Source organism: Curcuma longa, chromosome 6 (assembly GCF_044706935.1).
Source record: "Curcuma longa cultivar G26 ecotype Majalengka, Jawa Barat chromosome 6, ITB_CL_G26_1.1, whole genome shotgun sequence".
NCBI classification, from domain to species: domain Eukaryota; kingdom Viridiplantae; phylum Streptophyta; class Magnoliopsida; order Zingiberales; family Zingiberaceae; genus Curcuma; species Curcuma longa.
In genome coordinates this window covers 3,975,461-4,000,709 of record NC_133866.1, presented here as the reverse complement: position 1 = coordinate 4,000,709, position 25,249 = coordinate 3,975,461, and the positions used below count along the sequence as shown (strand labels likewise).

At 38.5% G+C, this 25,249-nt stretch overlaps 4 protein-coding genes across 5 annotated transcripts; 2 read left to right on the top strand and 2 right to left on the bottom strand.

The window, feature by feature from the left end:
- The first annotated feature begins 2,250 nt into the window (after nucleotides 1–2,250).
- On the top strand, nucleotides 2,251–8,275 carry LOC141830293 (high mobility group B protein 15-like). Its single transcript, XM_074717745.1, has 7 exons — nucleotides 2,251–2,273; nucleotides 2,686–2,869; nucleotides 5,345–5,423; nucleotides 6,400–6,541; nucleotides 6,625–6,735; nucleotides 7,389–7,774; nucleotides 7,851–8,275. The coding sequence occupies exons 1-7, from the start codon at nucleotides 2,267–2,269 to the stop codon at nucleotides 8,145–8,147; spliced, it is 1,206 nt and encodes a 401-aa protein (XP_074573846.1). The 5' UTR covers nucleotides 2,251–2,266; the 3' UTR covers nucleotides 8,148–8,275.
- Nucleotides 8,276–8,568: 293 nt separating this feature from the next.
- On the bottom strand, nucleotides 8,569–14,815 carry LOC141831017 (F-box protein At1g70590). Its single transcript, XM_074718468.1, has 4 exons — nucleotides 14,317–14,815; nucleotides 11,628–11,761; nucleotides 10,334–10,516; nucleotides 8,569–9,224 (listed from the first exon to the last, which is right to left on the bottom strand). The coding sequence occupies exons 1-4, from the start codon at nucleotides 14,813–14,815 to the stop codon at nucleotides 9,069–9,071; spliced, it is 972 nt and encodes a 323-aa protein (XP_074574569.1). The 3' UTR covers nucleotides 8,569–9,068.
- A 1,525-nt stretch (nucleotides 14,816–16,340) lies between these two features.
- LOC141831186 (pentatricopeptide repeat-containing protein At5g19020, mitochondrial) lies at nucleotides 16,341–18,454 on the top strand. Its single transcript, XM_074718603.1, has one exon. It carries the CDS (start codon nucleotides 16,341–16,343, stop codon nucleotides 18,417–18,419), a length of 2,079 nt encoding a protein of 692 aa, XP_074574704.1. The 3' UTR covers nucleotides 18,420–18,454.
- A 521-nt stretch (nucleotides 18,455–18,975) lies between these two features.
- On the bottom strand, nucleotides 18,976–24,844 carry LOC141830895 (protein FLX-like 4). Of its 2 annotated transcripts, XM_074718343.1 has the most exons (5): nucleotides 24,651–24,844; nucleotides 24,527–24,580; nucleotides 19,856–20,408; nucleotides 19,632–19,771; nucleotides 18,976–19,545 (listed from the first exon to the last, which is right to left on the bottom strand). In XM_074718343.1, exons 3-5 carry the CDS (start codon nucleotides 20,401–20,403, stop codon nucleotides 19,226–19,228), a joined length of 1,008 nt encoding a protein of 335 aa, XP_074574444.1. In that variant the 5' UTR covers nucleotides 20,404–20,408; nucleotides 24,527–24,580; nucleotides 24,651–24,844; the 3' UTR covers nucleotides 18,976–19,225. The 2 variants fall into 2 exon arrangements, with proteins under 2 accessions (XP_074574444.1, XP_074574443.1); XM_074718342.1 differs by having other exon boundaries at nucleotides 24,527–24,844.
- Nucleotides 24,845–25,249: the final 405 nt, after the last annotated feature.

Below are 25,249 nucleotides of genomic sequence, written 5' to 3'. Positions count from 1 at the left end.
AACTCAATGGACTAGTGATCTTGATTCGTCTAAATCGCAATTCAAACTTAAAAATTTCAATTTCATTCATTTAAAATATAATCCAAACTTAAAATTTTTAATATTTTATATACTTTTTATTTTTTGGCAGGCTTATAGGTTGACTCACCTAATTCGCAACCCGTTTTAAGTTGGGTTAGATTGGAGATTTCTCAATCCGTCAAGTTGGTAGATCGGCCCATTCTACCCCACCATACGATGGATTTCTAATGGGTTGACTTGCGGGTTGAGAAAATTTATTTTTTATTCAAAATTTAAAATTAAAATAAAAAACTCAATGGACTAGTAAGCTCGACTATTTAAAATCACAATCCAAATTTAAAATTTCAACTTGATTCATTTAAAATATAATCCAAACTTAAAAATTTTAATAATTTTTATATTTTTTATTTTTTGATAGGCCTATGGGTTGGCTCGCCTAACCCGTAACCCACCTTGGATTGGGTTGGGTTGGATTAGAGACTTCTCAATCTACCAAGTTAGTGGGCCGGCCCGTTCTGCCTCGTCATATAATGGATTTATAATGGATTGACCTGCCCCACTATAGGTTGGTCCGTTTAACAATTCTACTTGTTGTATATATTTGTAGTAAATTTGAACATTAAATAGAATTGTATTACGATAGTTACTTGGTCCAATAGGTTTTTCTAGCTCGATGGAGTTGAGTAGGCTGATCGAGTTATCCAATTGGGTTAAATGATCCTATTGAGTAGTCCAAACAAGTTTGGCAAGTCGAATAATGGCTCGAGCAAGTTTATTAGACAAGGTGGTTGGGCGAGTTATAGGTGGGTTTGGTGGTCCAATTGATCGAGCTAAGTAGGTCACTTTGCCTAATTTGCCTAGGTGAGTCAGTTAATCTAATATGGTCAGGTAGGTCGAACAAGCAAATTGGTCTAGTTAGACCGATCAATTCAATCAAGCTAGGGCGACGAGTTTGGAGCCTGTTCAAGCCAAGTTACTTGATTGGGTAGGCCAAACCAATCAGTTGGCTAGGTTGATTTATTTAGATAGATTAGATGGCTCATCTGGTCTGGTTCGCTTGATAAGTTTGCTTGATCCGATTGTCTTTCTTGACTCGACCAATTTACTAGTCGACATGCCACAACTAGATCATTATCAAACCCCACTTGACTAGATCAATCGACCAATTAAATTTTGCATTATTAGAAGTCACAAAGAATTTATGAGAATAAATAATCCTTACTCCCGAGATTATGATGCGATGGTAAAAGGTGAGACGGACTTCTTAGACAACATTGATTCAAATCTCACCCATGATACATTACACTTGAGATGTTTAAAAAAAAATATGACGATAGACCATCTAGCTACTAGAATCCATCTGCGTTTTTCAATTTGAAATCTCTCCATTTTTCATTGGCGAGGGGAGTACGACATAGTCATCTCAATTCTTACCAAAATCCGCCTATTGTTCTTCTTCTCAAGATCATAATTTTATTGACGACGCTGAGACAATGACAAATCCGTTGAATTGAAGTTCATTTATTTAATTTCTATTGTAAAATTTGCTATTAATTAGAACGTGTGCATAATTTTTCTTTGGAGTTCATATGTGTTGCTAAAATTTGGTAATGGATTCGTGATTTAGAAGCATCCATCATTTAAGCAATTACGGTTCAAATCTCATCCAAAATACATTACACATATAGAGTTTGAAAAACTGATGACACTGAGTTATTCATCAGGATCCATCTCCATTTCTCAATTTACCTTGATGGTCAATAAAATTTTTTTAATGGAGTCAAATCGATTATCTCTAAAATTAGTTAGATGATAAGAACTATACCTGAATTAAAAAAATTTAAAAATTTTAAAAAAAATCCATAATTATTTTTTTATTCTTTATAAAAAGGGTCCTTAGAAAGCAACAAAGAAAATTATAAATTCTTTAAGGGCGTTCCAACAAAGATGCTTTTGGGTAGATCTGAGACAAAAACTATAAATTGCCCAGATAAATACTTCACTAGATACTGCACTATAGTCCGCCAGGCAAACCTACCCAAACCCGCACCGCATCGTTTTTATTGGCATCTACTAGTAACCCCACCACACTCCAATTCAATTTCCCAACAAAACAAAAGGTACAAATCCGGGTACAACTTGTACGTCGATCATACTTTCCTCGGGAGTTGGAAAGCTGCCTCTAAATCGCCCTACAGCTTCACTACACTGCGTCGCAGGACACTTTCACTGTGGAGCGAGAGCAATGAAAGGTAAAAGAATGGTTTTTTGGGGGGCATTGCTCCGTTCTTCCTCTCATTCTCCTTTCCTCGATCAGATTTTTGATATACCCGTAGGGTTGTAGTTCCTCTCCTTTGTGATTTCTCGCTGTGCATGCATTTTTTTTTCTTCCGATTTGACAGTAGTTGAGGAAAGATCAGAATGGTACTGATCGTCGCCAGGTTTTTTTCTTCTCTTTTTGATGACTCGAATCATAAAGTTACCTCCTTTCTTGCTTCATGGATCTGTGGATGTTGTTTCTTTGGTGGGAATGGCTCCGTCGGGCAAAAGTTGTTCCATTTGAAACCCTATCCGGCATTTTAGGGCTAGCAGTTCTGAACTCATTGCGATTTTCTGGTAGAATGTTGTTTGTTATCTGAGCTAATTTTGGTTTTGCTCATGCAGTTCGAATGGAGGAAAGTGAGAGGGGAGGGGAAGATGCTGAGAAGGGCAAGCATGATTTGGAGATTGTGATGGTGGATCATCACTATCCTGAGCCCTTGGCTAAGTATGAGGATGTCATTGCCGATCCGAAATTGTTTGTCGAAACACTCGAGGATTTTCACTCCAGAGTTGGGACAAAGTTAAGGTGTGACTAACTCCCATCCTTTTAATACGTTTGCTCAATTTGTTAAATGCTTAAACTTCATGTATAGGTGGAAATAGATTAGAGGAATTTTCATCTTGGATATTTCCTTCCAAATAAACAAGCAAAGTTTGAGTTTCATTGTTTTCCTTTCTGTTTGTGTTCCTCCTTTTGTTCAGGTAAACATAGTATTTGTCCTTAAATTTAACTATTAGAATATTTACTTGTGCAGAGAAAGACCTTTTTTCGAATGTCTGTTCCTTGAATTCTGTATCAGGGCAATATTTATTGTATTAGAGCAAGTCTATCAGTCTTTAACCAGTTATGAATCACCTTTACTAAGCCTTTACAATTCGATGCAATGATAAGGAATGTAAAATTTACTACTAAGAAGCTAAATAGAGTTATGATTCGAAGGTTTTAAATTAGGAAGCTATAAGTTTTATGATGCAAAGAGTTGTAAAATTTTACTTAGGTTTTAGTCATAGCAGGCTAGGTAACTTTAATTACTGTTTAGGGCAGTAAGTTATTTACCGAGATTTTAGTGAACAAATCTCTTTCCAAGTTTGAACTACCTAAGTGAATATGACCTAGATTTTCCCTGTAATATAATAAGAACGAGTTGGAAAACTAACTAGTGAGGTAAAATATAAAAATAAGGGCAGTCCATTGTACGAAGCTCCTGTCAATGCGAAGTCTCAAGGAAAAATCTATTGTATGCGTTTACCCTGCACTGCATGAGGTTGTTCTACGATTCAAACCTGTGACTGCCACATTACACGACAACAACTTTACCGTTGCACTAAGGTAAAATATAGAAATCAATTTGAAAATTATATGTATGTTGTGACATTGATGAAGGACCTTGTCGATCATTAATCGATTCATTGATGGAAATCCCTCAAATGAGCTTGAACTCTTTATTCCTACTTCATTAGAAAAAGCCTATCCTATTATAAAACTGAAGAGAGTGAATATAACCCTTGGCACAATTTTTTTACAAACCAAAAACATACAAGCTTGAGTTAAAAAAAAATAGAGGATCCAAAATTGACGTCAACTTTTGTACTGAAAATAACACCCGAAGCTTCTTCTTCACTTAAATTTGAAGAGCCATCAACTGTCATGTAAACTAACTCCAAAGGGTGTTTATATTGACTCGGTTCCCATACGGAGCATATCTGCTACCCAAATGGCAACCAACATCTTTTTTCACAGCAATTCTTCACAATAAGGGGCATTTAATTGAGCCACAAGACTCAACCTTAGAAAAGCACCCTAATAACTTTACCCCTTCAAAAGAACTTGCTGCATACTACTGACCACAGCTTATGCTCATGAATTAAAACTGATTATACGAACCTAAGATAAGAACATAATAAGATAAACATTCAACCAATAGATAAACCTGATAAACATAATAAGAACATTTTGCCAATCAACAAAAATATTAAGACTTCTATTTGGATATGTCCCTTTGTAGTTATTTACTAGTCTAAAGCTCATCAACCTAGAGACTGGATTTTCTTATCTACTAATTGCTACCAAATTGAGAGTTCCATTGAGCACATATGAGAGACATATGGTGATTCTAAGAATGAAATTATATGGAGTGTAATGATTGTTATAAAGTGCTGACCCCACTTCGTGAGATATAGCCTTGGTGGTTGTTCTTGTTGTAATGATTGTTATAAAGTACACAACAATACAATAGGCTAACCTCTTGCATTCATAAGCTCAAATAGTTCCATAGAACTTGCTATAAGAGCCATCTCATTCGCTTTATCTGGCTATGTTGTTATGATAATTGGTCCTAATGCTTATTTAACTCACCAACATTCTATCATATTGGGACACATTCAAGCCTTTAGTTTTGCATGTTGACTTTTCTACAACACTAGGACTGCAATGGAGCCACACAGTGTTACTACCTTATGTTATTTGCTTTGTTTTCTTATTCATCGGAAAAGACAATTAACGAGAAATAGAAAGTCAATGAAGTTAATGCTTAAAATTCTCATGGGTCAAAAGGATATGTAGATGCAACCATTCCTCATAGGAAGGGTCATCTAAAGAAAAAGATGATAAATATAAACATTGTTTATTGTGGGTCATTAGAAAAGACAATCAAAGGAAGATAGCAAGCACTCGCTAGGAGTCAAGTTCTCTATTAGGAGGGAATACAAAAGAATTAGGAAGTTTTAAATTATGAAGCATGTTTATCTTATGGGTTCTAAAAATCACAAGATTTGAGTACCAAGTGCTATGTTAGGCCCCTTGGCTTTCCCACTCCTCCCTAAAAATAAATAAGGTATGAGTTTGACCAGATGCTGAAGTACTACATGAATATCTATTATCTTTGTAGAATGGGTATACACTCTTAAGCATCTTTCTATTTGCCTTTAGAAATGCTGCTGATAAGTTGTTATATATTTAACATACCTGGTATCTAATCTGGTGATTTGTTTTCTTTCAAAGGGTACCAACTGTTGGAGGCAAGGAGCTTGACCTTCATCGCCTTTTTGTTGAGGTAACATCCCGAGGAGGCATTGAAAAGGTAAGTGCCATATTGAAAATCATGCTTAAGATTTCAAAACTTTTTATTATGTTTTGGTTGACTTGTTTGCTTGACACTGATATCATTTTTATGATGCTCTCCAGAATCTCATAAATATAGTTGGCAAATTGCTTGGAGGATATCTAGAATTGAAATCCTCGTTTAAGATATTATGACTAAATTAGACGATAAAAAGGATTACCTCTCTGATTCGTAGCAGAGTGGATGATCACATTCTAGAATTGGACTTGAATGAACGATCCACGAGGGCACGTAAACCTCGGCCTGCAAATAGAGATGGTGTTTCCATGATTACATATTTTTGGACATGCAAGTACTCCAGAATTTCCTGCCAAGGATCATAAGCCCAATTCTTATCAATAAGGATATTATCCCAACTTGTCATTCTACCAAAGAAATATTATACAATGACAAGATACTCCACAAGTGGAAATTTAACATTCAAGTGATCTTAGTTCTCAAAAGGATAGTTCCACAGGCTTCACAAGCCTGTTTTAGTTAGAGAGCTTTGCTGACCACAATGAATTACTCTTTTCTACTTTGTTTTCACATGCTAACATTAAGTTTAAAACTGTAATGAAATATTTCTTCTCTTCATTGAGAGTTTTCTCTTTTTTATGTTTCTTTTTCTGATACATCAGCTTAGATTAACTATTGTCTGTTTCCTCAGGGAAGTTTATTTAAGAAATCAAGAATTTAAGTACCACCTGAAGTATTTACCTTCTGAATCCATAATCAAGATTTATGTTGATACTTGCCAACAACAAAATAATATTTTGAAATTCTGCGCATATCAGTATTAACAATTTAATACTTCAATTTTCTTAATGAATGCAATGAATTACTTCAACTCTTGTATGTATGAAAAATACTGACTCATATTCTCTTGCCTTGGTTCTTTAGCACCACTTAAACTAAATACTAATAATTGGTTATGATTGTTATTTGGTCGCAGGTAATCGAAGACCGGAAATTGAAAGAAGTAACTTCTGCTTTTACTTTCTCATCCACTACCACAAGTGCATCTTACTTAGTTCGCAAAAACTACATGTCTTTGCTTCGTAGTTACGAGCAAGTATATTTCTTTCGATCATCAGGTTAGAGCTTCCAGTTTGTTTGCATATGCAGTAATGTGGCACAGGGCAATTGTCCTGTTTCTCAATGTGTTCTTGTCTCTTAGCTTCCATGAACATGAGTTCCGCGACATCAGGTCTGACAGAGCGATCCGTTGAAGAAATAGAACCATCTTCTGAAACTCAGGCTATTTCTCAAAAACGAAGGCGAAAAAATAGTGAGTTTCTTCGTATACTTTCTATATTTGTACTCTTGTGCTCGCAAATTGAATGCTACTGATGTTACGCGGTCATGCATTAGAGTGACCATTTGCTACGAGATCATGACATATTAAACGATTAGGCACACCTTCATATTAGTCTAGGAATTCAAACCCTCCATCTCTTGAAAGGATCCTGAGCGCTCGAACTACATTAGCTATCGGTTTATGTCGAAGTTATGATGTTATTAATTTGTAAAAGTGGGTGATCGAGATGAAGAGGAGTTTAGGCTCGAAGAACAACTTTGTAAGATCAGTTAGAAATAGTTTGGGAAAGACAAGAATGTTAAGATTATAGTAAGTGAGAAGATAAACCAAAGTTAACATTATTGAAGAGAAATTAGATATAACAACCCAAAGATTAAGATGATATCGACTTTCTAAAGGCTACCGATAAGATAGTTGAGTTCGAACGAACACGACTTATTGTTATACTATTTCTTTGTAGGTAATGCAATGGATCAAAATAAGAGATGAGCCTTTCTATTTTGTTAACTTGTTTTCTCTTCTAGTATCCTTTTTGTGACAATAGTAAGCTTTTGCCTCTTACTCGCTAATTGACAGTCGAGGATCTTCGACTAATAAATAATCGCTCTTTTTCGTATCTCCAGGCCTGGCAGCCTCATCTCCATATCAAAAAGTTGTTGGAGTAATTGACGGAAAATTCGAACAGGGCTACTTTGTGACTGTTAGTATTGGAGCAGAAAAACTCAAAGGTGTTCTCTATCACATTCCTAGACAGACTGATGTACAAGTAACTAAGCACGCCGAGGTTGTCGATAATAGCAACTTGGAGAGCCGGAGCAGTGGTCGCGCTCGAAAGAAACTTAACATAAGTGACCTTAATAATCCAGAACCAAAAGCAAACAAGAGTGGGTACCCTCTATTTTTTGCCGAGCAGCAGGCGAAGCTTAAGCCGCTCTATCCTAGAAAGGGCCGAGAAATCGATAAAACGATTCAGGAGTTGTGGAGCAAGTTACCCGAGAGCGAGAAGGCGGTAAGCACCATCAACCACTGATATTTTTGCAAGGCATATCGAACCCGCAAAGTTATTTTAACTTTTGGCATTTCAGGTGTATCAAGACATGCAGAGGTATAGAACCGAAATCGCGAATAGGGAGAAACAGAAGGCAAGCCAAATAATTGACGCAGCAACGTTGGCACAATCTCCAGCCGAACTGAAGATCCTACAAGTTGCCGGCCGAAAATTTGTGAATGAGGAAGATAATTTAATTCTGAGTAACGAGAACAACTCCGGTTCTGAAACTAGTGATTCTGCGGGAAAATTTTCAGAGGATGATTCTGATATTGAGGCATATCGCGAGTTTAGTGGAACACCTATAGCAAGTAGATATCCAATGAGAAAGTGAGTGTGATGCTAGTAGTTGCAGGAAAGATGACTATGATAACTAGAAGAGTTTAAGATGACCATTTTGCGACTTGCATTTAGATCCTGACTGGGACCGAAACAAATTACGGGTCTAGAGAGTTTTTGTTAGTTTCCTTTCCATGCTAAATGTAAACTTTCTGTTGTAGTAATATAACCTAGTTAGGGAAGTGCTACTGTTGGATTAGTTTTGAGGTCAATGTTCCTTATCCTAATTTACCGTCTCGTTACGGACTACTTAATCACGATCGTGTTAACTTGCGTCCGTAACGGAATATCGATGATTTTGTAGCATGATAGTAATGTTCATTTTTGTGAATCATGTAGAATACTGATGAGATGCTCTGTAATCTGAAACACCAAATTCAAGTCTTCATTGGAATGCATGATTTAAGAATCTACAACTAACAATGCTCCATTATATTCAAATCATGGCATCTAAGATTAAAAACTATAAGAAAATAAACAAATAGATACAATTCTAAATTCTAAGAGAATGATATCTGATCTGTTCAGTGTCGAATAAGAAAAGTACATGAATTTTACTTATCCGTTTCAGCTGAAGCAGAACTGCAACTTGGAAGCTTCTTGTGACTTTTGGCTGGCAAAATTGCTTTTGAGCTACAAGGTCATTCTGTAGATCAAACTGATTAGGGTTCTGCTCTAGGTTTGTGACACTTACCACATGATTTGCACTGAGCACAATTCGATTTCTGAGTCCAATGCAGATAATACATCGAGTGGTACATTGCTTCAATCGAGTGGAAATTGTGTTGAGCAGCAGCACTCTTCTGCCTTGGACATTACAAGCCTGCAAGGTGTAGTATGGATTCTGCAATATGACCAATGTGGAGAAGGAGCTTGCACAAAGTAGCATATATAAGCCCGAAGACGAAAGATGCAATCATGACGGCCGCCAATCCTCCACTCGTAAACGGGCTCGAGCTCGTGAAGCTTGGGAGAGAGATTGTAGAACTATGTCCCTCGTATGTGTGGCATCATTCACTCCAGCTCGTGTTGCCAGTTCAAGGTAGACAAGAGCCTCCACCATATCCCCTGACTAGGAATAGATCAGGGATGAAAGCCATCAGATATCTGTATTAGCTCCCACATAGTTGGTTCATGTTATATTGGAACTACTATATAACAACACGAATAGAAGAGAATGAAGGAATAAAATTAGTTCCAGGATGTTTCATACTACACAGACGCGAAGTATAGATTTATGAAAAATACCAAATCAAGAGGGAAAAAATTCATAAAACAGAAATTGCTCAATTTCCATTCTCAGTTGCAAAACACCCAAACCAAAATATAGGTTATCCTGCAAAAGCATAGTTTCTCATGAATGGTTTTGTTGAATTTTTGTGAACCTTAAAGTTCAGATAAGAAATAAGGAACTTAGATAAATAGAATTCTACTTTACTCAAACTAGTTTTTGATATTTAAAATATATAGAATAGTATAATATGGAGTAAATTGATGTTGACTGGTATATGCGAGTTCATATATCTTTATTTCATTCCATTAAGATTGAAATGAAATGAGCAATAAAAAATTATTCATCAATGCTTTTCACATAAAAAAATCATTGCTGTCAAATGGACTAAGGCATCATCAATTTTGCCCTCATTACCATTTGTGAACCATATGACAAGACTTGTACTTCTTATTAGGTGTTGAGCCTACCATGGCTATCATCAACTCTGTTTCCACAAAATTTTCTTCAAGCCATCACTGACTTTGAAATTCCACCCTTTTCAAAGATAAAGCTCATCCTTTCATTCTTCTTTTATTATGAGCTTAGTTTAGTTTCTAAAATATTGAGTTTGTAATTTATTTTTTAATGTCTAATTGGTTAATTTAACTTTAACGAGAGCTTTCTTTCTTATTTTTAAGAATTGTATAAAATAAGATTCATAGCGAATCATATTCAATTGAACCAAATCATCACATTCTTATAATTTCCAGCTCATATGTAAGAACCACATCAATTTGCATGTGGATCATAATGTATCATATACAGTCCAACTATGGTTTTATATACTTCAATAAAAAGATGATCAACATTGAAGAACAAAATTAGAGGAAATAATACTAATGTTAGAAACTGTTCTTTACTTCTTTTTTTTCAATTCATTTACTAAAACAGACTGCAAAAACACTTACAGAATAAAGTTGGAGACCATGTTCATACTGTGCTTTACAGTGGCCGCCTTTGGCAGCTCGCTTCATCCATTCTCTTGCACGTCTAAGATTTTGTGCCAATCCTTCTCCAGTTGAATAACACAATGAAGTATTATACATTGCTCGCACGCACCCACCTTCTGCAGCTCTTACATACCATTTGGCCTGATATTACAAATATATTATCATTCAACTATAAACAAATACACTGCAGTGAACTAGATAAAAATAGAATGATAAATGATTTATTTTAAACCTCTCATAAGCGGCAAAAGTAGGGATAGATAAGCAAGGAATTAAAGGAACACTAATGCAGTAAATAATTTTAGATATAGATAATTATTTTTAGTGTTTTAATTTTCTTCAAAAGTTTTTTAGAGTCATCCACAGGAACTAGCTCCCACATTTTATAATTTTCATTGCTTTAAAGCAGCGCTCATTGTATTCAATACTAATTACAATTATCACCTGTACAGGTGCCTTGCTATTGAGTGTTGCAGTTAGTAATTTGCGTAGTTATAAGATGGATTTTATGACAGGGTAGGTATTATGAATCATAAATGTGGTTCACTTAATACATAAATTATAAATATCCGACAATTGACAGTCACTTAGAACTGGAAGTAACTCACGTATTGCCCTTACCTCAAGACTTTCAGGTCTGCCAATATTTTAAAAAAAAAACAAGGAAAAACTTATTAAAAGTGTAGTTCAGAATATAAGAAAATCATAAGTTTTCCGTTCAATACTGTTTGAAACAAAGGTGTGCTAGGCAATACAAGGATGTAGTATGGTAAGCATTGACACATGAGAAACATGTAATTTTTGTTCATATTTATGGCTTTTGATTTTGGCTCACAGGTGAAAGGATAAGCATCACCCATATCGATTAACAGAACAAAATTTTAAACTATGAATCAAATACCAAACTATGTTGAGCCTGGCATTGAAGTCAAACTCAACAGTCATTGAATCACCGATCAGTAGAGATGACAAATAAAATATTCACACTAAACCAACCAAGGTGAAGGATTTCTAAAGTAGCCATTTGATATGGGTATGTCAGATTGACCATAAATACTATCAATAGTGGATTACCATTTGCACGTAACTGCATAGCCAAATGAGAAAAAAAAAATCTCAGTAGATTGCATGTTAAATGACAAAAAAATCATAGTAGGTTGTGTGCTAAATGCTAATATATATTGATCAGGATGCGTTGGCAAATCATACGAAGACAGTGTAATGAAATATTGAAGTTGAGAGGTTCGCATACAGCATTTTCCATGTTAATCTTTAAGCCACGTCCTTTATGAAGGCATAGTGCCAAGTTATACTGTGCCCGTGCATAACCTGCTTGAGCTGCTCGGTAAAACCACCTGACAGCCTCTTCTGGATTAGGTTGATCAGCTGAAATGAAAAAACCTTGCCTTAGGTTACAAGCATCCTTTGGATCTATTAAAGGGGGACAATCTCAACTTCATGCACAAGACTACCAAGAGAAAACCAAAAAAAGATTTAAGAAAATAAAATTTTAAAATAAAAATGTGAAAGCATATATAGCTATAGCATGTGCAGCATTAAATCTTAACTATCTATAACTCACTCTAGCAAAAGAACATCCAATAAAATATAAAATGTAGAATAACGAGTTATATTTTGTGAATTTTAGATTAATCAAAGATATTTTTCGAATTATTTAATTATGAAATTTTTTGATCAATTTTTTATTTGGTCATACATTCAAAACAATTCACATCCATTAAGAAGGATTGTGTTTGACAACCTAATAATAAATCATCTATCTTCAACCATTATTCATGGTAACTAAAAAGATTTTATAGGAAGAGAATGCATCTTTATCTAGGTTTTGAGGTAGGATGTTTCCCTCCTCCGAGCAGTACACATCTTTTATTGTATTTCATGATTTCTTATTTTAATGTCTTTGAATACTTTCTTGACTAAATGATTGCTATGGTGTTGATCTTGATTGCTTCAATATCTAATAAATAAGTAATGACCATTGATATTGAACTTCATGATTTCTTGTAATATATGAATCATGATCACCCTCCTTTTGAACATTGTCTATTATATATCGAGGTTAATCAGGGACTATTAGAGCACTAGAAGAGTTGATTGTAGTGGGGATTAAGCTTTGTTTCAGATCCAACTTGGGTTCAATTTGGTGTTAGATCGGCCAATCAACAGTTGCATTATGTGGTGATTGTTTTGGGTTTAAAACCCTTTCTCTTGCTATTCTAGGAACACAAGAAGATGGGATCTACCTTCTGGTGGAGTGAGGTTGAATTTTGCTGGGAGGATTGCTTTGAGAAAATGTAGCATAGTGTGGTGAGATTTTGGGATTTCCTTGGTTATTTTTAACACATTGTACTTATGTAGTTGCAACTTTGTACATGTTTGATATTTACTCTTCACGTATGCATTTGATCATAAACGAACTTAGATGGAGACATTTCTATACAGATTGATCTTCTATTTAATAGATTTTTCATGATGTGGTCTAGTAATATGGTTGTGAATATATATTGCAAATTGTATTATATGGTAATTTTTATCTTAGGAAGTGTCAACGATATTGCCACTCAGTCGTCATGGGCATGTCAATGGCCATGGAGACACACTTATCTCAGATTGATATATTAGTTCCACTAACCTTGATACTTAGTAGTTTTTAATATATGGCTCTTACCTTGCTTGACAACTTCTTAATAATGAAAAGTCTTTGTCACTGAATACTATTGGATATTTGACTATTTTTTGAAAATATTTCTCATTGCTTTCTTGACCTTGTACTTGACTCACTGAGAAAGTACACAAATACTCATATCCTTGTACTGAGGGAGATCTGCACTACTAGTTTGTATCTTGTGGCAGTACCTTTTCGTATTCAAGTTGTCAAATATTGAAATGACGAGATTCATCATTCTCACGAGGAGTATGGTAAATCTGTGACACATTATAGTGTGTATAGCACTTCAAGAGAGCATAAAATTTCTTCATTTGCCACTCACATCTTGTGTACGCACTCGACTTCTTTATGCTGTGTGGATATTGAATCTCTTGTGAACACTTGATTTTTATAGATTTTCCATTGGATAAACCGATAAGCCTGGTAGTATAGATGCCATTCAAAGTAGAAATACCCAAAAGTGCATTACTTGTGTGTTTCATTATATTATGCTCTCAATTATGACATCCATTTATTTGATTTATGATATTGTTGTTGTATTTTTCATGTTCATTAATCTCTTATGTTAATCTTTTCCGTTATGTTCACTGCTAGTTCATCAAAATTTACTATATTACTTGCTTTTGTATTGGATTTACATCCCGTATTATTTGAATTCTTAACCTTTAGACCTTATGCTTGAACTTATTTAGGGGAATTCTAGTTAGCATGCGCGTAATATGTTGTACTTATTTATATATTTTACTAGACAATGTTATGAGGAGATATATGTTCAGTTGGTATTTGCAGAACAATGAAAGAACAGTATGAGTTTTCTAGATAGGTGAATGATTGTATTAATTGTATTTGAATTTGATGTAAAAACTAGCATTTGTTCTATTTGATAGATCTTTTAAAGAAAATTTTATGCACAATGAGATTCTTATTGTTAATTTGTATCCAGAGACAATTGCACTAAAAACATATATTTAAATGATGGAGAACAATAGATGCAAACTTTACCTGCAACAGACATGAATTCTTGAAGAATATTTTGATTCTTACAATACAAAATTCTCATTCAGTAACAGCTTCCATGAGTTGGTAGGACTCATATATCAGTCCATTCCATTGGATTATCAGCATGTGAGATTAAAAAATTCAATAAAATTAAGGAAGCAGAATCTTATTTCCAAAGTTTTACGGACACAGAGAATAGTTGGAATGAGCAATTGAATAAAAAATAATAATCAACACGAAAAGAAAAAGGTACCTTCTAGGTAGCAGACACCAAGGTTGCACTGTCCAACTTGGTGACCAAGCTCAGCTGCCTTGTTATACAACTCTTGCGCCTCCCCTTTTCTCCCCATCTCCCAGTACATAAGCCCGGCGTCGACCATGGCGGCGGCCGAACCGCGATCGGCGCCCTTGAGGAAGTACTCGAGGGCCCGGCTAGGGTTGGGGCGTGAGATCCCGGGGCCGCGGCCGTGCTTGTACCACTTCCCGAGGCGAAGCAGAACCATAGCCTCTCGGAGCGGCCGGAGCGCCTCCCTCCAGGACTGGCACGCCATGCTCGCCGCCCAGAGGGTCGGCATGTCGAAGGGCGCCGCCAGATGCATAAGTAGATCAGAAGGGAGGTCTGCGAAGCTCGCCTTGAAGGCGTGCGGACAGCGGAGCATCCGAGGGCTCTTCTTCCGGCGGTCGACGGGCGTGTCGTCGTCTGTCGGTCGCCCCCTTTTCTTCTCCATCTCCGTCCGTGAACGCGACGCCATGGCCCTAAAAATATATATATATAATTAAGCAGTTATCGGGCAATAAATTAATAATAAAGGGCTTTTAGTTTGGAGAGGCAAATATTTTATCCATGGAAAATAAAAATTAGGAGCAAAGTAAAATAACCAAAACTTAATGTACACTAGGGTAAAAACAACACTAAGGCTGCGTTTGGTTTAAGAAATACAGAAATACAGAGACAGAAATACAGAGACAGTAGAGACAGGGACATATTTACAATGGTCTCCGTCGGCGGTGACCGGACGGCGGCGTGACGGTGCCGGAAGCGAAGATGAGTAGAAATTCTGTCTCCGTCTCCATTTCAGTGTCCCCAGTTTGAAAGTGGACAGAAATTCTATCTGAGACGGAGACAAAAATCATATTTCTGTCTCTGTCTCTCAAAATCAAACGGGGGCAGAGACAGAAATCCTATTTCTGTCTCTGTATTTGTGTCCCTGTCTCCTGAAAAGAGACGAGATTAATTTTCATTAAAATATAATAGCTTATTAAAATATTTAATTAAATAAAATAAATCAAATCTTTATTTCATTTTATAAAGAATAAGTGATGAAATTAAAAAAAAAAATCTAATATGGGTGCATTATAAATATTATTATAAAAATTTAAAATAATTAACTAAGTTGATAAAAAGAATTTATATAAAAGTGCTATCTAAATTAGAGATTTGATATTTTGCGCGACCCGCTGCGCGATCCCGTGAGCGAAATAATCGACCCATCGCCGTTGCTGCCGCCCTCACCGTGTCGTCCGGCCACTTGCCTCGGCCCGATCGACGCGCCATTCGCCACGCCGTCCGCCGACCGCCGACCACCTGCTTGAGCCCGATCGATGCGTCGCTCGTCGACGCGTCGTGTTTCGTCTGGCTCGAATGTGGTCGGAATCCTGCGCAATTTGGTCGAAAACGCGGTTGGTAGTGGCGCGCGTCGGTTTTCGACCAAATCGCGATCGAAGACCAGCCGAGGAAGGACCGACATGCGACGACAGTCCTTCCTCAATCGATCTTTGGCCACGATTTGGTTGGAATCCAACCACAATTTGGTCGGAAACCGACGTGCGCCACTGCCAGTCACGTTTCCGGCCAAATTGTGCAGAATTCCGACCAATCTGGTCGGAATCCTATGCCGGCCGACGCGCCGGCGAGCGGCACGTTGATCGCGCCCGGGCCGGCGGTCGTGGTCGGCGCAACGCCAGCGGCAGTGGCGGGGTCGGGTGCGAAATACTGTGCATTCTCATATTTAGACAGTCAGATCTGCGCGCGATCGTGTGATGGACGGTGGATTGATGTGGCGCTCACGGGCACACACGCTAGAGTCACGCAGAATATCAAACTCGATCTAAATTAATAAAAGTATTTTTAATTAAGTTATTTTTTTATAAAAAATCCGATTAGGGTTTTGATTTTGTCCATTTTTGGAAACAAATTTGTTTTGTTGCCCCTCAAATCCAGTTGGATAAACTCAACATAAAGAAGAAACACTGCGATGGATGTTTTTAATACTAGGAATGTACAGGGCAGCTGCCTTCCTCTGCTTTGCCAACGGCTTCCTCTCTTCTACCACCGTAACGAAGCGCCTTCTCTCCGCCGGCGCCGCCGCACCGGCAGCCATACCTCGGCAGAAGCAAGCGGAAGGCCTCTACGCCGACGGCTTCGCCCTCGTCACCGCACTTAAATCCTGCGCCGCCGCCCTCGACCTCGCCGCCGGGCAGCACCTCCACGCCTTCGCCCTCAAGCATGGCCTAGAAAACTCCAACCTTTTCGCCCGCAACGCGCTCCTCAGCCTCTACGCCAAATGCGGCCGCCTCGACGCCGTCCTCCGCCTCTTCTCCTCCGCCACTGGCCGGGACACGACCTCCTGGAACATCCTCCTCGGCTCCTTCTTCAGGGCCGATCGCCTCCCCGACGCCCTGGCCGTGTTCAACGAAATGCCCCACCGGGACACCGTCTCCTTCACCACCATGATCAAGGGCCTCGTGCGAGGCGCCCGACCGGACGATGCCCTCGCCGTGTTCCGGGACATGGTCTCCGCCGGGGTCCTGACGAACGAGGTCACCCTCGCCACTGTCACATCCGCCGCCGCTCACCTGCGCGAGCCTCGCTCCGCGAGGATGCTCCACGCCGCCGCGATCAAGTACGGCGTCGTCGACCTAGTCCTCGTGAGCACGAATCTGGTTCACACCTACGCGGCCTGCTCGCGTCTGGACGACTCGAGATCGGCCTTCGACGCCATGACGGTGAGGAACACTGTAACCTGGAACGTGATGCTCAACGGTTACGCCAAGGCGGGGCTAATCTCCCACGCCCGCGACCTGTTCGACAGAATGCCACAGAGGGATTTGGTTTCTTGGAGCACGATGGTCGACGGGTTCTTGCGCGGCGATAGACTGCGCGAAGCTTTGGAAACTTACCGTGGGATGCTGCAGAGCTTGGGCCAGACACAGGTCGAAGTGCTGCTGGTCGATTTGGTATCGTCGTGCGGCCATTGCTCCGCGACACAGGAAGGTCTGCAGCTTCACGCAGTGATCGTCAAGACGGCAATTGATCGCCATGCTTTTGTGCAGTCAACACTGATCCATTTCTACGGCACCTGCGGCCTCATCGATCATGCTGCTCTCCAGTTCCAAACCGGTTGCAAGTCTCATGCCCCCTCCTGGAACGCCTTGCTCTTCGGGCTCATGCGAAACAACATGGTCGACGAAGCAGCTCACCTGTTCGACAATATGCCTGACAGAGACATTATCTCATGGAGCATCATGATCGCCGGACATGTTCGCAATGGCTCCTCTCGACTGGCTTTAGACCTCTTCCGAACGATGTTGTACAAGGGTTTCCAACCGAATGAAGTCACATTGGTGAGCGTTCTCTCGGCCGTGGCCGACTGCGGCACCGTCGAGTATGGGAGGTGGATCCATGACTACATAACCAGTAGAGGCATGCCTCTCGGTGATAACTTGCTTGCAGGGCTGATCGACATGTACGCAAAGTGCGGGAGCATCGTGAACGCCATGGAAGTGTTCGAAGCTACGAAGGACTTGGATTCAGTCTCCCCTTGGAATGCCATCATTTGTGGCCTAGCCATGCATGGGCATGCAGCAAAGTCACTGCAAACATTCTCAGATATGTGTAGGAAGAAGAACATCAAGCCTAATTCCATCACATTCATTGGTGTTCTCAGTGCTTGCTGCCACAATGGTTTGGTGGAGGCAGGAAGGCAGTACTTCAATGCAATGAGGAAGGAGTACGAGATCGCGCCGACGATCAAGCATTACGGTTGCATGGTTGATCTACTTGCCCGAGCGGGTTGTCTCGAGGAGGCAGAAGGGTTGATCGAATCGATGCCTATGGAGGCAGATGTGATGATATGGGGGAGTATGTTGGCTGCCTCAAGGACTTACGGGAATGTTGAGATAGGGGAGAGGGCGGCGGAGAGGTTGGGTAGGCTCAAGCCGAGTCATGGTGCAGCGAGAATTATGCTGTCGAATATCTATGCCGACGCCGGTAGGTGGTGTGATGTGTTTCAGGTGAGGAGGGAAATGGATAGCAGTAGATTGATCAAAACACCGGGGTGCAGTGGGATTCTATGAGGAAACTTCATATACCTAATCATTATTATTATTTTCTTAACTAAATGGATCTGAAGTCTCACCTGAGATTGCCAGATCTCTACTTGAAGGTAAGTAAGCATCTACCTAAAGCCAATGAAAATGCAATGATACACCTAAAGCATCGATAATCAAGAAGACGAAATGGATAATAAAAGAGATGATATTCAAGTTTATGCAAGAACAACCATAAACCTAAACAAATCTTTGCCCAACCAAAGCACCTCCCTAATTTCTAGCAAATTGTCCTCTTCATATCCTTCCAACCTTTCAGATACCTTCAAAGAAAGTTAGCGAATCTCTAAAACACAGATGCATAAGCTTGCTAAATTAAGCTAGCAAGAAACAGAAGGATTCATCACATCTACTCATTTTGACCCAACTAAATTATAAATGTGCAAGCGTATCCAACAGACAACAGTGTTCTCTTCACACTTACACACTTAAATTCGATAGCATCCAATGCAGTAAGCTTATTGTCCCTCTTGTAAATACTAACTATAGATAACATGATTACTATTTCTACAATGGAACGAGAGAACAAAAATCGCTATAACTCGCAAGAACTAAAATGAATCACAAAGGATAAAGAGCCGTGAGAACGCTAGATCTGTCACTGAGCATTTTACCTGAAATCATCTTCTGTCAATTCTCATTCTTGTTTTCTAAAAACACGCTACAGAAATTCAATTGCAGCATGTTAATATAGCAAACATAATGCTAAAACTGGGTTGAGAACGACAAATAACCTTATACAATGGATTGTCAAATGCATCACTTCTTACAGCTCAATGGGGCTGAGGCCCTCTGTAAGTGTTCATACTGCCGAGATTACCTGTGCCGGTATAAGGAATAATGCCTTCAGCAGGTGTTCCACTTATGTGGCCATGAGGTCTTCCATATGCTTCAGAATAGTAGGAAGAATTAGCATAATCGAAACCAGCATCGGCGTAACTGAGACTGGTACCATAACCACCAGCGTACGCTAAGGCATGTCCAGCAGCTGAAGGGTATGCACCTCCGTATTGGTTTGCTGCTTGTGGTGGTGGATATGTACCTCCATATTGGTTTGCTGCTTGTGGATAGGCGTGCCCATGAGGGTTTGGTGCTACATAAAAGTTAATCAAGAAATTCAAGAAAGAAATGATCAAGTAATTAGTTAAAAGATAATGAGGGCAAGATGAAAACAATTACGAGTTGTTCTTTGTTGAGCACTTGCTATTTCAGCTCTTAACTTCTCAATTTCGCTTGCCATAGACATCAGGTTCCTCTCCATGGATCGCATCCGCTCCACTTGCTCGACATTTCTACCCTTCTCATACTCAAAAGTAGTGCTTTTGCCAAAACAACACAGAGTCTAGTGACATACTTAGGTAGTAGAGAATTTCCATTAGATACAAAAATCACAAAATACATACCGTAGTTTCTGGTGCTCCTGTCTCAAACCATCTAACTCAGATTGTAACTCGGGCAACTTTTTGGTGTCAACTGACAAGCTTTCTAGTTCTCCTGTCACAAGCTTTATTTCAGCAGTCAGTTCTTGATTGGCAATAAACAACTTCTGTGCCTCCGAGTGTGCTTGCTGGAATTCCATTTTGAGGGCGTCACCAGCATAGATATCAGCTTCCATTTTTCCAAGGTTTTCCAGCAATCCTCTAACTTTGATATCACTTTCAGTTCGTACGTTTCCGAGATGAGCTTGCAGGCTCTGCATTTCTTTTTGAGTAGCAACAAGCTCCTGTCTCATTGTTACGTTACTAGATGCCAGTCTCTGATTTTCTCGTGCAAGTTTTTCCATCTCAGCTCCCTGAATTACAACCTTTTTCTCAAGGAGCTCTAGTGGAAGGGGATCTCTAATATGGGGATCAGATGGACCAAGCCCAGGAAGAGAACCATGTCGCATCATTCCAGGTGCTTGTATAGTCTGTCCCCCATGAGCTGATGGTATTCGTCCGCGGGCATCCATTGTTTCTAATCAAGATTATGCAGGTTTTAAATGTGTTAAATATTCATCGAGTAAACATGACTTTTTTTTGTAAAGTATTCTGCAAAATTAAAATTGCGAAAGAGAATGCTTTAAGGGCCCATATGGCCATATCTGGAGAGATTTGGTCAACCTTGTATTCATTCAAAGAGCATGAACAGGTTGCATGCAAAATGTTCATATCTTCTTAAAAGAAATAAATATTAACCATTCAGAAATTGTCACACATAACTGAAATGCACATCACTCTTCCTCTCATCCGAAAGTCAACAACTTCATGTTCCCTGCAGAACATTTAGTTTTAACGACAAGAAGAGGATCATAATGCCCATCATTTGGGTTTCCTGATTCATAAGACCTAACATTTCTGCTATGATCATATTAGAAAATTCTAAATCAAATTATTCCATGAGATATAGCAGTTTTGCTTCCAGTATGGGTGGATTTGTCATAGTTTGTGAATCAGGCAAGAGATAGAGAAAAAAAAAATTTAAAGGTTTTTATTTTGCTTCTATTGTGAATTTCAAGAAAGGGAATCTTAGCACAATGGTAAAGTTACTGCCATATGTCCTGGAGATCACAAATTCGAGTCTCGAAAACAATCTCTTGCAAAGCAAAGTAAGACTATGTATAATAAACCTTTTCCCGGGACCCATATTAACAGGAGCTTCATGCACCGGACTGCCTTTTTTTCTATTGTGAATTTCAAGATGGTCAGGAAAAATAGGACAAAAAAGACTTGAATCTCAACAATGGAAATAGTTTTCCAGTACAATGGATTTATTACAATTTTCATAGTGAACAAAATAAAAAATGAGCTAAACAACTTGTGCTAGCACAAGTAGTATATGTCAGTCAGACACTTGTTAAACTTTCTTATGATAGTTACAAGCGCATTGCGGATATTCTAACCAGTTCCATACAAGTTAAGATGGAGACATTTGTTAGAATTATTTCCCTAGGTAGTCAAGCCCCCTCTACCTTAATTTAGAATATCATCATTGTGATTTTACATCTACAGCCCAATGTTTGCATATTAAAATTAAGTCCTATTGATGTAGCATTAAGTTGCTCAGATACCAAATTCATGTAACACAAGGATGTTTTGATTCCAAATTGATGCAATACAAGAATGCTCTGATGCCAAATTGATGCACACCAAAATCAAACTCCATGTCACCCAATGAATTGGAACAAAATTGACACAACACAAGGAACAACTACCAATGAAAACTTAGAAAGAGAAACATTATTAACTTGAAGATCAAAAATATATTGGAGAATCAGACCTCTTTTATAGACCCCAAAAAACAAATAGGAAATAAACAAATTGGAAATTAGGAATTAAACAAATATAAATTAAACTCCTACTAAACTATTCCATTTTCTAAATTAGAACTCATCAAAACCATTTAACACCCTAAAATAAAATCATTTTCATCTTAAATACATCACTAAGTTTATTCTCCTGAAGATGTAACTAAAAGACAAAAAAAGCAATATATAGATTAGGATGAAATTTTCCACATTAATAGACCTTGGCTCAAAACTTTTGCATGCCCTCCAACTTTAGGATTAGTGTTGGGCTCCCTCCAACCTTAGGTGAGAATTTTGACTTCATCATCCAACTTATGGATCAGTCTGAGTTGGGCTTATGAAATCAATCTGTCTGATCGAGCTAGGGCATAGGATGTTTTAGCCTGCGTAAAGTCCCATCTTACTGGTCTAGTACATTGCTTGGCCTATGAGATTGCTCTTTTCAGCTATGTTCATATTAAAATGTATGAAGTAGAAACTCTATCTTACTAGTCAACAGATTGCTTTTCTTTGATTAATCATGTTGGACTAGTAAGAATCAAGACTATCTCACCAACCAGGGGCATTGCTCTTCTCAGGTAGATCAAATTGGGCTATCAAAGGTTCGAACATCTAGCTCAACTAGGACATTGCTTCTGCTCAGTTTGATTTGAGGGTCTCAGTCAAAGTAGAAACTCTGTATTACTGGCTAGAGTTTGAATGTCTAACTAAACTAGGGTGTTGCTCTGGTCAGTATGATTCAAGGGCATTGTTCTCCTTGGCTTAGCCCATTTTAGGCTTGCAAATAGTCAAGACTCCACTCCGTTGGCCAGGGACATTGGTTTTCTCAACTCTGCTCACCTATGGAGTTGAAACTTCATCTTAAAAGTCTGCAACATTGTTATCATTAGATTGGTTCGTGTTAGAGTTGCACAGGCTCAAAACTAAATTTTAATTGACTATGAATTCCTCTTCTCATTTTGATTCATATTGGGCCCAATAGAACATTGTCTACAGTCTAGCACATTACTCTTTTCACCTTGGTCTATGTTGGGCTCACATAAAGCCCTTTGAGCTCTTGTTGCTTCTTTACAGGGCTGACCCTGGTGAGGGTTGATGTCAGGCTTAATTGTGAAAAGCCTAGTGATTGGTCAAAGAGCTTAGTTCTCAAAGAAAACCAAAAGCACTTAATAATTAGCATCTCTCTTTTGACACTTAGCAATGTCTTTCATGTGTTTAAGAGAGCTCAGCCTAGGGGATAAAATAAGTCTTTGGAGATGTTCCATCAAATCTTATTTAATTAAGAGATACAACCCCTCTTTATATAGGAGATTTATGGACCTAGTCTAGGAGATTTATTCTAATAAATATAACCGAATAAATATAACCAACTGTGGCAAAATTGGTCTCTGTAAGACAAACAGTTTGTGGAGCATAGAATCTGAGTTTGGCATGAAAGATTTAGGCAATGTGAAGAAAATATTGGGAATTCATGTCACGAGGCATAAGGAAAAATGTTTTTATTAACAAAGCTATAATAAGAAAGTAATGGAGAAATTCAACATATTCAGAATTGCCAAGCCAATCAAAACAGCTTTTGTAAATCACTTCACTCTTTGCAAAAGAGATACCAAAGAAGGATAAGGAGATCTAGGTGAGGTGTCCCATAGGTGTTATAATGGGAAATATTTATGTATGATCTGCACTAGACAAGATTTAGCATATGGAGTTAGTGTCATGAGTTGGTGTATACCTAATTCAAGTAACATAGGAAAACATTGAAATGGATATTTAGATACCTACACTCGAGTACGTACATTTTCTTAGGCGTGTTGAGAGAGTCAACTTTAGAATGTAAAGGATTTTGTTGTATATCCAAATAGAAGGTTCTCAATGGGTTATATTTTTTCTCTTGGAAGATTTCTATTAGTTAGAGTTGCTCCTTCCATATTGTGTTTGGACATATCAGATGCCATGAAGAAATTCACAAGGTGATCTAGTTAATGTTTTCTAGTGTTCCTCACATTTAAGTATGGTGTTATCTGGCACCAAAAGTGCAATATCTTAACCAAGGGTCAAATATTTCATAAAGGGACCGAGCACAGATATGCAAGGTATAATTTTGTAAGTAATACAATCTCAAGGGGATATCTTGGTATAGAGTATCAACCCACATGATGTCCTAGTAGATATGTTGATTAAGGCCCTTGAACTAGATTCTAGCATTCCATGAAGAAAATGTGACTAAATTGTGTTTGATATGTTCAGTAGTGAGGAGTCAAGGCAGCCGACTTATTGGAGGGTTGATCTGAACTGTATGTCAAGGCCAAAGTGATTCTAAAACAACCTTGTTTGGTTTTCAACCCTTAGGATCATGCAGATATCCATAACGATGTTAAGGCATAAGGATTGCTCTACTATGTTGCCAATCCTTGGGGGTTAAATAGACAAGATCAAAACTTGGTGAATCACAGATACCAAAGCCTTATATTGGCTGGAAATGAAGACACTCTCCAAGCCATGCGACGCTTGCCGTGGCAATCTCCGGTTTCCTGTCTCCCTTATAAATCCAAAATGTTGATTTAGGTTTGAGGGATGTATGGTGTGAGTGATCTTCAGGAGACAATAGTAGCAAGTCTGCAGATGATCAAACGATCAATGCGTGCACAACGATCAGATCACTCGAGTAATCCAGTCGTTGTGTAGTCCAATTTAGCAATCAAAACTTACCGGACTACCACCTCCCCCTTACCAGATTACAAATTAAAATCTGTAAACTCGAAAAAGGAAGTACCAGATTTCCACTTACAGGTGCTAAAAATTTCAGGAGGCAGCCTGGTAATCTCTGTTCCCGCTCCGGCTCCTGTTCGCGACAGGGCTAAGGCGAGAAGCAAAAAGAGAGCAAACGAGGGGAGGGAAAAGAAGAGTTGAACCAGAAGAAGGGTTCCTCTATCGCGCCGGCCGCCGGATCACGAGTCGAGGGCGGAGAACGAGAGAAGCCGCCGACGCCGACGCCTTGTCTTGCGGTCCCGGCGAGCGGGGGAAGGCGAGAACGAGAGAAGCAACCGACCAGCGCTAGGGTTTGGAAAATCGGGAGTTCACTTCGTCCATTTAAGAGAGACGACGCCGATCGTATTTGTTAGCTGCGTCTCTTCCTGATTTTTCTTTTTCTTTTTTTATTAATTTTTATTTTTTTCAACTTTCACATATTTCATAAAATAAAATTTTAAAATATAATAGAATAATAAAATAAAGATTTATCATTAATCTTTTAATATTATTCCTCTTTTAATGTAGTTATTGATGGACATCCTCTTCTGCCTGGATCCGTCACCTTAACGGTCCCATATCGGTTTCACGACCATCTATCGTTAATTATGTGATTAAAATAGTTGAGAAATCTATCGTTAATTATGTGATTAATTACTATGATTAGATATTTGTCACTGATTTTGAGGGAAGGGTATGAAATAAATCAAATTGATTTTTAGATAAAAATAAAATAAAAAAGTACTATATAAAATTTTCAATT

Coding starts and splice junctions, on each gene's coding strand:
- LOC141831017 (XM_074718468.1), bottom strand. CDS start 14,815: ATGGCGTCGCGTTCACGGACGGAGATGGAGAAGAAAAGGGGGCGACCG. Junction 10,517..11,627: donor AGATTAACATGGAAAATGCT/GTATGCGAACCT, acceptor TTGTAATATCAG/GCCAAATGGTATGTAAGAGC. Junction 9,225..10,333: donor ATGGTCTCCAACTTTATTCT/GTAAGTGTTTTT, acceptor ATCTATTCCTAG/TCAGGGGATATGGTGGAGGC.
- LOC141830895 (XM_074718342.1), bottom strand. CDS start 20,403: ATGGATGCCCGCGGACGAATACCATCAGCTCATGGGGGACAGACTATA. Junction 19,772..19,855: donor CAGGAGCACCAGAAACTACG/GTATGTATTTTG, acceptor TTTTGGCAAAAG/CACTACTTTTGAGTATGAGA. Junction 19,546..19,631: donor TGCTCAACAAAGAACAACTC/GTAATTGTTTTC, acceptor ACTTTTATGTAG/CACCAAACCCTCATGGGCAC.
- LOC141831186 (XM_074718603.1), top strand. CDS start 16,341: ATGTACAGGGCAGCTGCCTTCCTCTGCTTTGCCAACGGCTTCCTCTCT.
- LOC141830293 (XM_074717745.1), top strand. Junction 5,424..6,399: donor CCCGAGGAGGCATTGAAAAG/GTAAGTGCCATA, acceptor ATTTGGTCGCAG/GTAATCGAAGACCGGAAATT. Junction 6,736..7,388: donor AAAACGAAGGCGAAAAAATA/GTGAGTTTCTTC, acceptor TCGTATCTCCAG/GCCTGGCAGCCTCATCTCCA.